The following is a 16,044-nucleotide window of genomic DNA, read 5'->3' as shown; positions in this document are numbered from 1 at the left end:
AGACGGAAGCCCGGGTGCGGCGTGTCTTGCTCAGAGAATGAGCCCACCCGCCCGGCGTCCGGCTTTGTGGCCCGCAGCACCCACCCACCCCCCCCCGCCCTCGCCCCCTCCGCGGCGGGCCTTTCTGCTCTGGCTTGAGCCGAACCCCATCCTCCTTCCCCACGCTGAACGAAGGTTCGGGTGCAGCCAAGAACAGAGGCGGCGGCGGCGGGCAGCGCGGGAGCTTTAATGGGGGCTGGAAGGGAACAGAACCCCGCCGGGCCCTCCTGGGGGGCGGGGAGCGAGTGCCACGGGAATGACCTCTACCGAGCCTGCTCCGTCCCAGGTGGCAGGAGGACAGTGAGAGGCCTCCACGTGCCGGGATGCGGGCAGAAACAGGAAAAGGTCACGAGGCTAGGCGAGGGGCAGGCGGAGGAGGGACAGAGAGTCAAGGGGGCGCGCGGTCGCCTTCCCCAGGGGCCGGGGCGGGTGCAGCAGGGGGCGAGTCTAGAGTCACAGGAAAGTTGGGGAGGCCACCGGGGTCTGCCCCGGGGCTGGGGGCGGCCTGGTGAGGGCCGTCTGGGCTCCAGGATCGCGGAGGGAGGCTCCGGGGCCCCTCCCCGGGCCTGGGTGCGTCGGGCGAGGCTCAGCATGTGGGGGAGGCCGAGTGGCACCCCGCCGCCCCGTCTAGTGGTAATGGCCCCCCAAGTGCGAGGCGGCCGCCACGGCGCCGAAGGGCCCGGGCGGCGGCTGCAAGCCCGGGCTCGGATAGAGAGCGGCGGTGGCGGCGGCGGTGGCGGCGGGGCCCGGACCCGGCCAGTAGGAGAAGCCGGCGGGCGCGACGCCGGCCGAGGCGGCCATGAGGTTGAGTTTGGAGAGGCCGGGGAAGGGCAGCGGCGCGAGGCCGGCGGGCAGCTTGTAGAGCGCGCCGTCCTGGGCGGCGGCGGCCGCGGCGGCTGCGGCGGCCGCGGCGTGGGCGTGCGCGGGCGGCGGCTGGCAGGCCTGCGCCAGGCCCTGGAAGTCGAAGCGGTAGGCGTAGCGCTTGCCGTGCACCTTGCTCATGATGTTCTTGTCGTAGTAGTAGCGCAGCGCGCGGCTCAGCTTGTCGTAGTTCATGTTGGGCTTGCTCTTGCGCTCGCCCCAGCGCCGCGCCACCTCGTCCGGGTCGGTGAGCTTGAACTCGCCGTGGCCGCCCTCCCACGCGATGCAGCCGGCGTTCGCGCGGTCCGCCAGCAGCTCCAGCAGAAACTGCCACAGCTGGATCTGCCCGCTGCCTGTGGGGGACGGGGGAGGGGGGGTCAGCCACAGGTCGCCCGGAGAGGAGGCTGCAACTGGAGGAACAGGTGCCAGGAAACCGACCCAGCCCGGCGGCAGGCGGGAGCGGGCACGGCCAGCCGTGGCCGCTGCAGCTGGAGTCGCTGGCCAGCGAGGGGCCACTGAGGCCATTTCGCACTTCAGCACAATGGACGGACGTTCGGCTTCCACTTAGGAGGACGAAGCCCCCGGGACCCGTGGACAATGGGGAGAGAAGAGGAAGCATCATATTCTCCCCACGAACGCGGCAGCGGCACCACCGTGCGCAGGGGCAGCTACCAGCCCCGAACCGCCACGGAGTACGTGAGCCCTTCTTCAGGTGCCCTGAAGCACAGAGCAGGTCGTTGGCCTGCCCCACCCCTGCTGGACCAGGAGGGAAGAGGCTGGCGAGCACCACTCCTGGAGGAGGACCAGCCATGCCCCAGGCCCTGCCTGAGATGGGGTGGTGACTGTCTTCCCAGGGACACCATGTCAGATAGGAGCCAGGACAGTGGCCCACTATAGGTGAGAAGAGGCCTCCTATGACGTGCGCAGAGCTCTGCACTGGCACTGCTAGGATTCCATCTCTTTTTTCGGATCAGGCGGGACTCCCCCAGTGCTAAGGTGCCCTTAATTGCCAGGGGCTGATGAACTGCTAGGATTGGGAAGCAAGGGTACCTGGCTCTGGCCTCCTCTTCTGCGGGATTTCAGGGTAAGGAGGTTTTTCCTGGTTATGCAGGAGGTGAGAGTGGGAGCCTAGAATTCCTGCTCCCCAAGAAAAATCCTGACACACTCCCCCTTTTGAAATAAAACGGTTTTCCTCAAAGTCATCTGACTATTGCTTCAGATCCTGCGGGGTGAACCTCTCTCCTTTGCATGCGACCCTCCCAGAACCCAGATGCTGCCCTTGCGCCATAATTTCAACTCTGGTCACACCCAGCCAGCTCAGCGAGGACGTTCGGTTTTAGGGTCAGAAGCAAGGGAAGATTCAGATGAAACCGTGCACCTGACAACCATGGCTGACTGCCATCAGCGGTTTGGAAGCCCGTTCTTAAAAGGCATTGTAATTGCTCCTGGATAAAGCAGTTTGCCTATCTCGTTTTTTGTGGTTACTGTAACTTTGTGAAATCTGGGGAACCAGCTGGGGCAGGGGTACCACCTGTGGTGAGGCACGGCCTGCGGAACCAGCCGCCACAGGGTGATGTACTGACCTGGAGCTTGCTAGAGGTGAACGGATCGCGGTCCAGTGCGCTGTCCAGTGCAGCAGGAAACCCTGGCCAGGGTCTAATGGCTGGATAGCCCCGTGTGGTGGAGGAGGGATTTTTTGGGTCCCTTTGCAATCCATGCTGTGGCCATGTACTCCTGCTGCCAGCAGGGACAGGAGCCAAGGGCCTCAGCTGTGGACCCAAAGCCTGGAATACCCTACTCTGCAGAAACACAGTATCCTCTTCACCTGCCCTGGTTCCCAAGTCCAGCGCTGGGACTGGCAAATGCAGGGGCCAAAGGCCGAGTGACTGGCTCCCCAGGGGCCCCTGCCAAGGACCCTATGCTTCCCAGAGCCCAGGGTGCACCTCGCTCCCATCCCCTCTTGGGGTGCCTGGTGGCGCCAGCTCCCCTCTTGTCGGCCCGGCCGCTGCCCTCGCCTCTCCGCGCTCCCAGTGTGCCGTCCAGCTCACCTTTCTGCACCGCGGGGCTCAGCGGCCCCCAGCCGGGGCTCTTCCCTTCCTTGAAGAGGCTGTCTCCGACGGGATCTGAGGAAGCAGGAGAAAAGGTGGGCGGGGGTGAAGGTGACGACTTTGACCTACGGAACCCGCGGCCAAGTCTGGAGGGGAGATGCCATGGTCCCCAGGCTCGAGGCTGGGGGCCCCGGGGCCACCGGGCTCCTCCTCCTGGAGCCGTCCCCGGCGCGCGCCGCGCGGAGCTCCTCTGTGGAGCCCAAGTCAGGAAACGCGTCCAGGAAAAAGGAAATCCGCTTTCCGAAGGGGCCGGCTGGAGCTTTATAAAGCCGGGCGGGTATTGCGCCAGCCGAGCCGCAGCGCGGAGCCCATTCGGGAGAAGAGGAGGGCGCCTGGAGCGCCGGGCCGGCGCGAATGCTCGCAGCACGAAGGTGAGGAGCCGCGAGGGCGCAGGGTCGACGCCCTGCGGACCGCAGCCTCCCGCACGCTCGAGCACGCAGTCCTCTACCACGCCGGAGACCCCAGCTTCCCTTACCAGGCCCCCAGTCTGCTCACTTGGAGTCCTTTGGATCCCAGGCTGACCCCCCCCAACACACCCCCGCAGCTCTCTCCCTGCCCTTTTAGGTTCCCCCGAACGCCCTACATTGTAATCAGACCTCCCAGCAATCTGATTCTGCGGACCGCGTCCCCTTCCCTGGGACCCTGGCACCCCCTTCCCGCGCCCGAGCCCAGGGTCCCGGCGCCTCCAGCCCCGGGCTGCTCCCTGAGTACCTGGCAGGTACATGTTGATCAGCAGGGGCTGGGAGGCGCCGCTCTGTCTCATCGCTGCCGGGGGACTGGGCGGTGGGAGATGGGGGAGGGGAGGGGGGGACCGGGGAGCGTCAGGCTTTGCGCTCCAGGGCACCGGTCCCCGCCCGAGGCGACCGCGGGTGACAGGGAGGAAGAGACGGCGCCGGGTCCAGCAGGGCCTGGCGGGAGGGGGCAGTCCGGGTGTGGCGGGGATGGCGAAGGTGGGGGTGGGGGTCCTCGAGCGGCGCTCCCAGCTACCGGGCCGCTTGGAACCCTCGGGCCCCCGCGCGGGCAGGGGCCGCAATTTCCGTTTTAATTAAAGCACGGCCGCCTCGGCCCCCCGGACCCCGCCCCCGCCCCTCTTATCGTCCCATCGCAATAAAGTCTCCAACGCGCCGCGCCACAGCCAAGCGCACCCGGCAGCCCCCCGCGCCCCGCAGCCGGGGAGACGCGGGGGATGGGCCCCCGGGCCGAGCTCTTCGAAGGGGGCCGAGAGCGCCTTTTTTTTCCGCCTCCGTGATTCTCTGCAAACAGTGATGGGGCGGGGGTGTAGCAGGACCCACCTCGGACCCCCACGGCCGCAGCCCCCTCCCCCAGAGCCCTCCTTCCCTCCTGCTCCCACCCCGTCGCCGCTCACTCTGCTCCCTCTCCCTCCCCTGCCCCCACCCTGCCCGGGTTCCCGTCTCCAGGCTGCGTTATCTGCATCTTCACTTTTAAATTTCCGCTTCCCTCCCTCTCGCCTGTCGCTGCGCTCCGGGCTCGGCAGCCGTTGCTCCCTTTATCTATGCCCACCCCCGCGCCTTCTCCCGCCTCTTCTCCCTCTCTCTGCTCTGCCCTGGAGACTCAGCCCCTTCCCCGTCGTCTCCCCCTCGCTTTCGCCCCGTCTCCAGACTTTCTACAATCCCCGCGCCTCGGCCCCACCCCGGGCAGCTCCCCTGACAGCTGCAGTCCCCCCCCCCACGCACGCCCCTCCTCTCCACGCTCCATCCCCCTCCTGGGGTCCCAGCTCCCCCCTCGGCCCCGCCTCCGTTCTCCCCAGCTGCTGAGTGCCCTCCAGTCTCCTCTCTGCCTCCCCGGTTCTTCTCCCTCCCCTCCATTCAGTCCCCACAACAGATGAGGTGCGACTCTGCAGAGAGGATCCATGCTGGCTTTGCTTGGTGGGCTCCTGACCTCCTGCCAATCCCCTGGCAACTCTTCTTCCACCGTACACACAGCGCATCCGCCCAGTCAGCCTGGTTTTTTCCATTCTGGGCTGGACAGGGAGAAGGATGAAACCGGGCTAGTGTACAGTTAGAGGGCTGAAAGCCCCTTCCAAGAAAGCGAGACCTTTGTCTAACTCATGCAAAGATGCTGACACGGTTCCCAAGGGGGCTAGAGTCTCTAGTGACCTGTGGGGCTTTAACCAACGGACCTGAGCCAGGGGCCCATGCAGCACCCAGGACTACTGTCAGAATTTGTCTTCTCAAGGCCCTCTCTCTCCCGGTTTGAGTCCAGGGACTGCAGGGGCCTGAGAGTGGTCCAGTTCCTGCAGGGTCCCTGCCCCTGGGCGCCCACCCAAGGGAGATGGCTGGAAAATCCTCTTGCGATGCAAAGGAGTCAGGGGGCATTGTGAAGGCAGAGTGTGAGGGTATCCTTGAGGGATGGGGAAGGGAGCTTTAGGAGGTGGCCGTGGAATCTGGTGGGAGCAAAGATGAGAGGTTGGGATGTTCTTTGGGGACCAAACTCAGTGCTCTGTCAGAGGGAAGGACCTTGAAGGTGGGGCTGGGATGCCAGTCTTTCTCCTTTGGGTGCTGTCTTGTTTTTTTCCCCCAACCTCTACTGACAGAAACCGAGAAGGAGCAAGGTGTAAGGGCTGGGACAGCCACTTGGAGACTCGCCCACTGAATGCTGTCAGCAGCAGGCATAAGGGAGAGGTGCTCAGAGAGGGGTGTCCTCCCAGGCATCCCAGATCAGCTGCATAAGCTCTGGGTTCCAACCTCCTGGAGGACCCAGGTGCTGGGAAAACTGGGGTGAGGGGAGGGTGTCCCCCACTGCCTCTGTGTCTCAACATCCCCTGTGCCCTCCTGCTTTGAGTACAGCCAGGGTGGAGGCCAGTGGGAGTCTGGCAGTTTTCCTTCCATCCCCTCCGACCTCTGGCTGGGTGCTGGTCCCTGGGGCCTTGCAGACACCCCACCCCGAGCCTGTCCAGAATGGAAGGACATAAAGGTGAAAATTCTCACTCTCAGACTGGCCTCAGACCCCCGACTCCCTAGCTGCTGATAGATGTGGGGAACAGAGCCTGACTCCTGGATCCAGGAAAACCTAAAACTTTCATGGTGGCAAGGGCTATGGCAACCCAACTCCTTCACTGCACAGAAAGCACACTGAGATCCAGAAGACCACGACCTGTTCAGGGCCATATGGCCACTTCCTGAACCCATCTTTGTAGACTTTTCCTGGTGCCCACAGAGAATCCTGGCAGGAGGACGGCTCAGCCCAGGACCTATACCAGATCTCCCTTTCATCCATTGCCTGGTCCTCAAAGCAGGCAGCAAGGAGATAGGCTGCTGGACTCAAGTCAGTTTGTGTTCCAAGTTCAACTTCTTACTCCCTCATTTCCTAGTTGTGAAACTTGGGGGAGGGGTATATAACCTTTGAACGCTACCTTTGTCTCATTGCTGGTAAAATAGGGATGATGGTATCTCACATCCAGCATTCTGAGGTTTATATAAAATAACACATGCAGTGCTTAGAACAGGTGCTATACATTGAGCTATGCTTACCATCTCCCTTCCACAAAGGGACAAGGAGCCTGTGACCAGCCGTGAATCTCAGGCTCCTCAGGGACCCATAGAAATTTGGGGCTCTTTTGAGGCCTGAGGCTCTTAGCTACAGCTTGTCACCCTCCATTTAGCCTGGATTTGGCTTCAGGAGCCCTGTATTCAAATTCTGGCTTTGTCACAAATTCAGTGGGTGACCTAATCAAAGCTCCTTCCTGGAGCTCTGGTTTTTTAATTGGTTAAATAGATGAAGGGGGGGGGGGAGGTATCAGGATGACCACAGGCAACAGGGGCTATGGATTTCAGAGTCCACTCAGGCTCAGAATTCTTACTCCACCTACAGCTCTGTTCCTTGACCCCCTGACCCAACCCTGTGATCCGTGGAGGGTATGGACACAGGATAAGGAGGGCCCTGCACTGACTGCCTGATTTCCCAATGATTTTCCATAACTCTAGAAGCATCTTCAGGGGTTCTCATTGAATCTCTGCAACTATCCCATGAGGTGGGCAAGGCAGGCCCCCAGTTCCACAGATGAGGGAATGCAGGCTCTGAGATGCTATGTGCTTGGACCCCTGGTCTGACTTATGATCCAGGGGGTCTTCCCAAAGGAACAACCACCTGACTTCATACAGCTGGACCCCAGGAGACTGCCCAGGTCCAATTTTGACAACTCTGCAATATGGCCCTTCCTTGCCTGGACTAGGCCTATGCTGGACCACTCCTCCCAACTGGTGACTTCAAAACACAAGAAGGACAGGATGAGCAGAGTCTCAGTGGCCTTGGGAAGGCTCTCCTTATGGGGGATGAGGGTATCTTTATCTGGGGCAGAGAGGGAACTGGGGAAAATCCATACTGGAGCCAGGGTCTCTGGGCTGCTACCATACTCAGCCCCACCACGGCTGTGGGCCATGAACCCACATTGCCTCAGTGGCTGGGGCTTGCCCATCCTCTGAGGCAGAGGGAGGAGTCCAAGAATGAAGAGGAGTTGTTTGGAGCAGCCAAAAGGAAAATGCTTCATAAATGCTGGAGTCCAACACCTTGCAAGGAACTGTGATTCAGAAAAAGGCTCTGGGGGCTGGGCTCACGGAGAGGAAATCTCCCCCACAGAAGACCCTCGGAGGCAGTGGGACTCCCAACTGATTCTTCCTCTGGGAAAGGAGAGACTTCCCTGGCTGGGTAGGAACCAGGGTGAAAAGTAAGACTGGGAATTAGAGAGGAGCCCAATGGAACTTCTGTGCAGGGTTCAGAAAATTCTGTGTGATGGCAGTAGCTGGCCTGGGGAAGCTCTGAGCCCTGCCGTGGGGGTGTCTGCCTCCACCTCCATCTGAGCTGACAGTACCCACAGCTCAAGTTGGTGGGTCTTTTCCAGAAGAGTCAGGGACTGCTTGTCCTTAACAAGATCCCAGGGATTCTTTCCGATCCCACCAGATCCCACCCACATACAACCCAAGCCAGTTTATGTTTGAGAGTCAAGGGTCCTGGAGCCTGAGGTGGGGGTCTGATGGATCAGGAAAAACCCTCAGAGGGAGGAGGATGGAAGTCACAAACGAGACACCAAGGAGGCAAGAGAGGCAGGCAGGTTCAGAGGCCTTTATTGAGGGTCCCTAGGGAGGCGTCCGGGGCTGGGGAGCCTAGTGCTGGACTCTCCGAATGGACTGCAGCTGCCCAGTGTGGGCCTGCGTGCCGAACTCGCTGTAGTTACGGAACTCGCCGCTGTGCCGGTCCCGCTCTAGGACGTACTGGTAGCCTCGGTAGCCTGGATACTGATAGGCCACCCACCTGGGCCAGTGAGGGAACAAGGGTGATGAGTAGGCCCTCCACCCTCACTCTGTCCTCCCTTTCTCAGCTCCCAACCCCAGCTCCAGAACAACGGCTTTGACCTCCCCTATATGGGTCTCTCCCTGCCCTGCCCACTGTCCCGTCTTCCTGCTGCCCGCCTCATCTCCTCTCACCACCCTCCACTTCCTCTTTACCCATGCTTCCAGTGCCTTCCTCTACTCCTACACTGTTGCCCTGACACCCGTTCTTCTGTTACCCCTTCCCTTCTCTCCCTGTCCATCAGTCTCATCCTCTCTCTTGCCTTGGGCTCCAAATCCTCAGCCTCTGGACCCTGTCCCTCAGTTCCACCCATCACTTCTCACCCTGCTTGGCACTGCCTCCATGCTCTTCCCATCTCCCTGTTCCAGTCCCAGTACTCACGCTCCGGAGCTGACTTTGAGGGAACCCACTTCCTTGCTGGCCCATCCCATGGAGGGCAGGGATGGGTAATCATCACTGAGTTCAAACTTGCAGCCCTGGAAGTTCTCCCCCTCAAACAGTGTCACTCGGCTGTCACTGTGGTTCTGAGGCACAGGAAATTGGGGCCAGAGAGGTCAGACCCCACAGAAGTGTGTCAGTGGATCCATCCTCATGCCTACTCTCCCACCACCCTACTGCCCCAGAAGCTGTGCAGCCACTTAGGCTCCTCAGGCACCCCAGAGCGCCTCATCTGCTCTCTGGCAGTTGGGAAGCTGGGACACTCCAAGGGGCCCCTCTGCTCCTCCTGTGCTGTGGGTTGAGGTGGCAGGTGTGGGGTAGGGTAGGGGAGAGTTCTGGGAGATCCTTTCAGGTCGGAGCTGGAGGGTGTCTTGTGACATAGGCCTGTTTTGCACGAGGAAAATCAGAGGCCCATTAACCAAGAGTTTCCCTAAGGGCCTCAGTAACTATGCAACCCCCTGCCCAGAACCCTGAGTACAGCCAAAGGCCTAAGGGGTACTGGATGCCAGTCAGTATAGACACACACACACACACACACACACACCCTCTTCTCTGCCTCCATCCCTGGATTCAGTTGTAGTCTCCTCTGCATATTAACTCTTGTGGCCTTGGACAAGTCACTTTGACCCTGTGTGTGGGGCTAACGGCAGCCTACCCAGCCTCAAAGGGCTGGGTGGTGATGGAGGACTCCAGGGGCGCCCCACTGGGACGGCCTCGGAGCTGTCCGTGGTGCTGATCTCAGCATGCCGGCCCACTCCCTTCGCTAACTTTGGAGAGCCCTCTGGTGCGGGGAAAGTAGTGCCGCCAGCTCCTAGCCAGGAGTTTGTTTACACCTCCCTTGTAGGGGGCCATGGGGCCAGGGCTTGGAGCTGGGAGGCGGAGGAGGAGGGGAAATGGGCTGTGCTCACCGCGCAGAGCACTGGCCGGAAGGACAGCAGCTGGTTGCTGTGGTGGCCGCTGCTGCCGCTCCAGGCGCTCCAGCGAGGATAGTCTCCCTTCTCCAGGATGAACTGCTGTCCCTGGAAGTCGGGGTACTCAAAGGCCACCCAACTGAAAAAGGAGATGGGGAGCTGGGAGGCATCTACCCCGCCCTGGGGCTTACTGCCATAGAAAAGAGACGCCCCATCTTTTGCTCCAACCACAGCCCCTCCCCGGGCACACCCATTGCCTGGCAATCTGGCCCTTCTCCAGGGCCCAGGCCAGCTGCTGTTCCTGGCATGAGGATCCCAGGATTTCCACTCAGAGCGCCCAGGTGGGGAGGAATTTCCCAGGTTAGGAAGATCACACACCATGCGCTCCTACCCCAAATGTTAAGGGGCAGAGAGGCATGGAGCCCCCAGCCTGTTGCCAAAGCGAGTGGTCTACCTTCACACAAAGAAGTCTGGAAAGGCCAAAGCTGCACTGGACACCCTGTGGGGCCCAGGCTGGCCCCACGGTGACCCGAAGGGGTAGCTTTTTGCCTTTCTTCAGCTAGAATGCGAGCTTTCTCTTTCCTAAGATTATTCTTGCCATCAGTGAGTTTTGAGAAGACCGACGGATTTCTCGCGCTGGGGGTGGGGTCTCCCTCGGGGCTCACAGGGCCGGGGACTGAGGTCCCAGGCTCCGCGCTTGGGCTAGGAGAGCGAGGCGCCCCTGTATCCCCGCCCAGCCGCGGCCGGGAATCACTCACGCTCCGTTTTCCACCTTGACCGAGCGCACCCTGCGCAGGCCTCCGCGCTCGCCGACGTTGGCGCAGTCGCTCAGCAGCCGGCAGCGTCGGCCTTGGAAGTCCTCCTCGTCCCAGAGGGTGAGGCAGGCGGGCGCGGGGCCCGGCGCGGAGGCGCTGCTCATGCCGCTGCGGACAGAAAGGGCGGGACCACGCCGTCAGCGCCTCGCCTGGAACTCCCTTTCTAGCCAAAGCCTGCCCAGCCCGGGTAACGGGGCCCAGGACCCGGGGACTGGACCCAGCCTGGCTCTAGCCCCGGGCTGCCAGGGGCCCCCCCTCATCCCGCCCTTCCCTCCCCGGACCCAGAAGCGGGTGTTCACCGGGTGGGTGAGCGCGGCACACGAGGGAAACGGAGAGGCTGCGCGCGGGTCGGGCGTGCGGGGCTTTATACCCAAGCCTGGCCCCGCGCCCCGTTGGCCTGGGGGGAGCTGAGTCAGCAGGCGGGCTGCGGTCCCCTCTGGCTCCCGTGGGGGCTGCGGCCTTTCCCGAGCTGGCCCCAGCCCGCGGGGATTACAACAGAAAGTGCTGAGCCGCGCGTCCCGCGCCCGCCCAGGCCCAGGCTGACACCGCGCTTTCTTTCTTTCGCGCCTGAGCCCTGCAGGGCGCACCGGGCCTCGGGGCAGGACGCCCCCTCCCTGGCCCAGATCCTCTGGGGCGGAGCTACGAGGCTTCTCTGTGGGCCTTCTGCTGGGGCCGCGGGTTCCTGAAGTTCTTCTCTGGGTTAGCTAAACGCCAAGACCTCTGCAGCCCTAAGTGAAGACTCTTCTTTTGGGCGGAGATCTCCGCAAAAGAGAGACGCTCCCCGCTCCCTCACCCCTACACACACACGCCGCCATTCAGTCCTCTTTTCTCAGCAGGACGGTTCCATCGTGCAGCCTTTCCTCTCAAGGCTGCGCTCCCAGGGCCTGCGCGGGGCTCCGGGATTTTCCAGGCCCCCCAGACCCGAGACGAGGCACAGAGCAGGACTCGCCACCAGGCGGCGCCACAAGGGAGAGCGCGCGGCTGGCGCAGAGCGTTTAGAAGTACCCGAAGGCAAGGCAGCGGGAAGAACGGACCAATCTCGCCTGGTCCGGACCCGCGACGCTGCCAGATCCCCCCTTTACCCGCTCTTCGGGCCCGGGGGCTCAGGTCCTGCCTGCTCAGGCTTTCGCGTGCACCACCTCGGCTCCGGCCGCCGGTATTGTCCTGGACGGCCCTGCTGGAGAAGCGCAGGCTCTGGAAGGTTCTGGAACGTGGTCCAGGTGTCACAGCCGACACGCGGCCCAGCTGACCTGTGGACCTGAGCATCTGTTGTGAGGTCCTGGGCTCTTACACCCCCGCGATCCCAGTGCCAGGGCTGGGAGGGGGCAGGAGGAGCCGAGAGAGCAGGAGAGAAAGGCTTGGAGACCCTAGGGGTTGCACCAGGATGGAAATGTCCTGGCTGCAACAGTTTCCTAACCCCTGAAGCTACCACTGAGACACAAAGATTTCTTGCAGAACTTCGAGTTTCCCTTAATGGTGGTGGTTGGGGGGGGGTGTATTCCAGCTGTGAGGGGTGGGAACGGAGCTGATGTTGCTACCATGAGCCGAGTGCTGGAGTTATAAACTCACAACAGCCAAATGAGTAGATTTTCCACTACAGATACAGACATGGAACAAGGGCAGGGTGTGGTCCAAGCACAGTGTCACAGCAAGAACACAGCCCAGTCTGAACCGGAAGCCAGCCAGCACTCTGATACTACCCATCTCCAAGGGCTCACCGGCCAGACACAGTTCCCCAGCTCCTGGCCCAGTGCCGTTTGCCACGGTGTGCTCCTGTTACACTGGAGTGTCACAGTCACAGGACCTGGTCCTGCCTGGCCCCTCCGCCACCTCCTGGCATGGTCGCTGTCCGTCACACCACCCTGTTTTCTTTCTATCTTCTGTCTCGCTCTGCTGTGGCATCTGTCCATCTTAGGTTGGTGGGGGTGCAGATGTCCCTCTTGCTCTGATGTAAGCTCCATGTCAAGCCTAGCACTGTGCTGGGCATACAGTAGGCACTCAATAAAACTTCTTGAGTGAGTGAACAAGGTGGTCAGATGTGGGCCAGATGTTGGGAGGGAAGAGGTGCCGAAGAGACTCTCCAGGAAGTGTGTGTGTGTGTGGGAAGGTGCTAGTCTAGACGGCTGAGAACAGGTGCTGGGGTCAGACCTCCCTTTGCTGGTGAGGAATTGCTGCGGGGCCCTCGTGTGTGTGAGAGTAAGTCCTCCAGAGCTGGGCAGGGCGGTAAAGGCTAAGCTAGGAGGAACGGGCCCAGACTTGGTTGGGATGGAACCAGAACCGTGCCCAGTTCCCTGCCTCTACCCTGCAGGAGGTTTGGACAAACACAAACAGAACATCGCTTCTCCCCGAGTCACAAGAAGGGAATCTTATGGGGCCAAGAGCCAGTCCCGGACCCTTGGCATGCTGGCCCGTGCCCTTCCAGTTCACAAGCTGGGCCGTGGCGGGGTAAGGAATCAGATCCCACCTTCCCTTCATTTTTCCACCACATCTGCACCCGACAATTGTGGATGGGGGCCACCAGGGGGCGCGAGCAGGCCGGGCTGGCCCGCAGCTGGCGGCGCGGTGGGGCGGGTGGCCACGGGAGTGGAAGGCGAGGTGGGGGGGGGGGTGGCGGGAGGGGCGGAGGGCGCGGGGGCGGGTTCGACAGGACGTGCGTCCTCCCTCCAGTGACGCGGGCCCGGCGGGCTAGTCCGGACGGCGAGCGGTCACGGGCGCTCGGTGTGCGTGCGCCACCGGGGCTGGGGGTGCTGGGGGCCGCTTGGCAGGCTGGGTGCTGGCCAGAGGGCGGTGTTCCCCGGGAGGGGTAGTGGTGGTGTATAGGGTGTATGGGTGTGTGTGTGTGTGTGTGTTTTCCAGGGCTCCGTGTTAGAATGCAGTCCCGCTGGGATTTAGGTGGAGATCCCGTGGGTGGGAAAGACCTGATCGTGGGTGGGAAAGACCTGATCGCCTCCTCCAAGTCCCAAGTTCTGATCTCAGCCCCAGCCAGCGCCTCCCCTTTCCCTCAGTTTCCTTCTCAGGGAAAGGGCCCTCTCCCGATTCTAGCTGCCTGCCCCTAGTCCTCGCCGCGGAGGGGAAGGGGCTGTTGGCCGCCCCCGCCCCTGGCGGAGCAGAATGGAACTCTGGAGTTGCAGGCCGCTGCTGTCCCCAGCAGGCTGGTCCAACTCCGGCCCCTGCTTCCCCCTCTGCCCCCCCCCCCCCCCCCGCCTCCGGCAGCTGTTCCTGTTTGTTTTCCCAGATCAGTGGCGCTCAGAGCTTCCTGAAGGATGCATGCCCAGGTGGCTTTGTTTGCCAGCTCAGCACTGTCACCCCTACCCCCTCCACATGTACGGACCCGGCTTTCAGGCACGGAGCTGGGAGTTAGGGAGATAAACACACACACACACACACACACACACACACACCCCAAAACCCCAGCGTCTGTAGATGTACCCTCAAAGGGACCTGAAGATGGCACGGAGATTTCATCACCCTCGGAGAAAGCTCACTGTGACCCCGTGTGGCTCTGCACATCTTAGAGGGAACTTTGGACCCTCCTGTACGGACTCAGGCCCTCACTCTGCCCCCTGCCCTCTGCCCCTTGCTTTGCGATTCTAGCAAAATAGCATCTTGTACAGACTTGTAGGATCCCAGAGAAACCCTTGTGAAGCCCCTCAGATCCCAAGAGAGCCCTCCTGCGTGGAACACACAGATCCTCTAAAGAAATGCTCACATCCAATCCTGAGTTCCCCGTTGACTGGGCCAGCCAAGAATCCCCAGGGAAGTGACACCTCCCCAATGTGGTGGGACAGTCGGGCTTCTCAGTGCCGCTGGGCAGCCCAGGGATGCTGGTGGCCAGTGCCCGCCTCCCTGTCAGCCTGCCCCCGCCCCGTCCCCTCATTTCCCTTGGAAATCACCCAGGGCTTCAGTGACTCCAGATGCAAATTCTGTGAATGGCGCCTCCTCCACCCTGGCACCGCCAGCCCAGCCCCCTGCAGTCCCCACCCCCACACCAGGTCTGGAACAGGCAGATGAGAGCTTCCCTGGGGCTGTGCAGGGCAGGGCCGGTCTCCGGGGAGACAGAGATAACTGGGAGCAGAGACCAGCCTGCTCAGGGCTCAGGCAGGCTTGGGAGGGTGCCCCACCCGCAAGCACCCATCGTCCTACCTGTTAGAAACAACAGAGCCCCTTTTTCCTGCTCCTCAGTGGGCCTGGAGAACTGGCCAGCATCCAGTGAGACAGGAGGCAGCTCTCGTCACCACGCAGTCCCCGGGTGCACAATGCATGGGGCACAATGCATACAGATGTTCCACCAGCTGGAAACTGTCATCCCGGGTTGCAGGCACGTGGACGCCATCTCGCACTCTCCACACGTGACACTGTGCTCCAGGGATTCAACAGACACCTCCGTCTCCCACTCTTCTATGAGCAAACATTTGCTCATTCACTTATTCCTCCAGTATTTGACGAGATGCACTATGCGCTGGACACCACGCTGCGTGCAGGCTGTGAGCACGAGGGAGCCCTGTGCGCTTGCACACGCACTCATACCCTCTCCGTGGTCACACACGGAGGCATCACCTTAGCCACCTCCCCATGATCAGACATCGATTGGAGGGCTGAGACTGGGCTCCACAGTCCCACTGCTGCCTGCACTCAAATGTAAGTTCCACCTGTATAAATTGGATGAACTTGCTTTTCAAGATTGATTTGTTTTATTTGAAAGACAGAGTTACAGAGTAGGGGGAGATCGTGAGAGACATCTTCCATCCACTGGTTCACACCCCAAATGGCCGAAATGTTTGGAGCTGGAGCAGGCTGAAGCCAGGAGCGGGGAACTTCATTCGGGTCTCCCATGAGGGTGGCAGGGGCCAAAGTACCTAGGCCATTCTCCAGTGCCTTCCCAGGCACACCTGCAAGGAGCTGGATCAGAAGTGGAGGAGCTGGGACTGGAACTGGTGCCCATGTGGGATGCCAGAATCGCAGGCGGTGGCTTAACACATTGTGCCACAGCACCTGCCCCTTAGCTGTTACTATTGTGTTTTTTTTTCATTTTTAACATTTATTTATTTATTTGAATGGCAGAGTTATACAGAGAGGAGGGGGAGGGCGAGGAAGAGAGAGAGAGAGAGAGAGAGAGAGAGAGAGAGAAAGAGAGAGAGAGCACGCTAGTGCTTCCATCTGATGGTTCATTTCTCAAGTGGCCACAGTGGCCAGGGCTAGAGCCAGGCTGAAGCCAGGAACCTGAAACTCCATCCGTAGCATTTGGGTGGCAGGGCCCAAGCACTTGAACCATCGTCCACCACCTTCCCAATCCCATTAGCAGGGAGCTGGAATGGAAGCAGAGTAGCTGGGACTCAAACCAGCGCTCCCATATGGGATGGCACTTTGCTACAACAATGGACTCTTTCACTTTTTAGTTGAAAGGCAGAGAGACAGAGACAGACACCCAGAGATCCTCCACTTGTGAGTTCACCACCCAAGTGCCCACAGTGGCGAGGGCTCGGCCCAGCTGAAGCCAGGAGCCCAGAACTCAGTGCAGGTCTTCCTGTGGGCTGTCATCTGTGGGCTCCCAGGTGCACAGTGGCA

General features: G+C 61.3%; 2 protein-coding genes across 2 annotated transcripts; both read right to left on the bottom strand.

Annotated features, from left to right (window-relative positions):
- Positions 1-211: 211 nt before the first annotated feature.
- On the bottom strand, positions 212-6,189 carry FEV (FEV transcription factor, ETS family member). Its single transcript, XM_051849862.2, has 3 exons — positions 3,720-6,189; positions 2,949-3,023; positions 212-1,253 (listed from the first exon to the last, which is right to left on the bottom strand). The coding sequence occupies exons 1-3, from the start codon at positions 3,769-3,771 to the stop codon at positions 667-669; spliced, it is 714 nt and encodes a 237-aa protein (XP_051705822.1). The 5' UTR covers positions 3,772-6,189; the 3' UTR covers positions 212-666.
- A 1,883-nt stretch (positions 6,190-8,072) lies between these two features.
- CRYBA2 (crystallin beta A2) lies at positions 8,073-10,810 on the bottom strand. The gene is made up of 5 exons (NM_001099970.1): positions 10,779-10,810; positions 10,423-10,587; positions 9,662-9,803; positions 8,697-8,839; positions 8,073-8,276 (listed from the first exon to the last, which is right to left on the bottom strand). The coding sequence occupies exons 2-5, from the start codon at positions 10,581-10,583 to the stop codon at positions 8,129-8,131; spliced, it is 594 nt and encodes a 197-aa protein (NP_001093440.1). The 5' UTR covers positions 10,584-10,587; positions 10,779-10,810; the 3' UTR covers positions 8,073-8,128.
- Positions 10,811-16,044: the final 5,234 nt, after the last annotated feature.

This window comes from Oryctolagus cuniculus, chromosome 3, assembly GCF_964237555.1.
Source record: "Oryctolagus cuniculus chromosome 3, mOryCun1.1, whole genome shotgun sequence".
Lineage (NCBI taxonomy): Eukaryota > Metazoa > Chordata > Mammalia > Lagomorpha > Leporidae > Oryctolagus > Oryctolagus cuniculus.
Note: the sequence above shows the minus strand (reverse complement) of the source record. Positions and strands in the feature narration are given on the sequence as shown.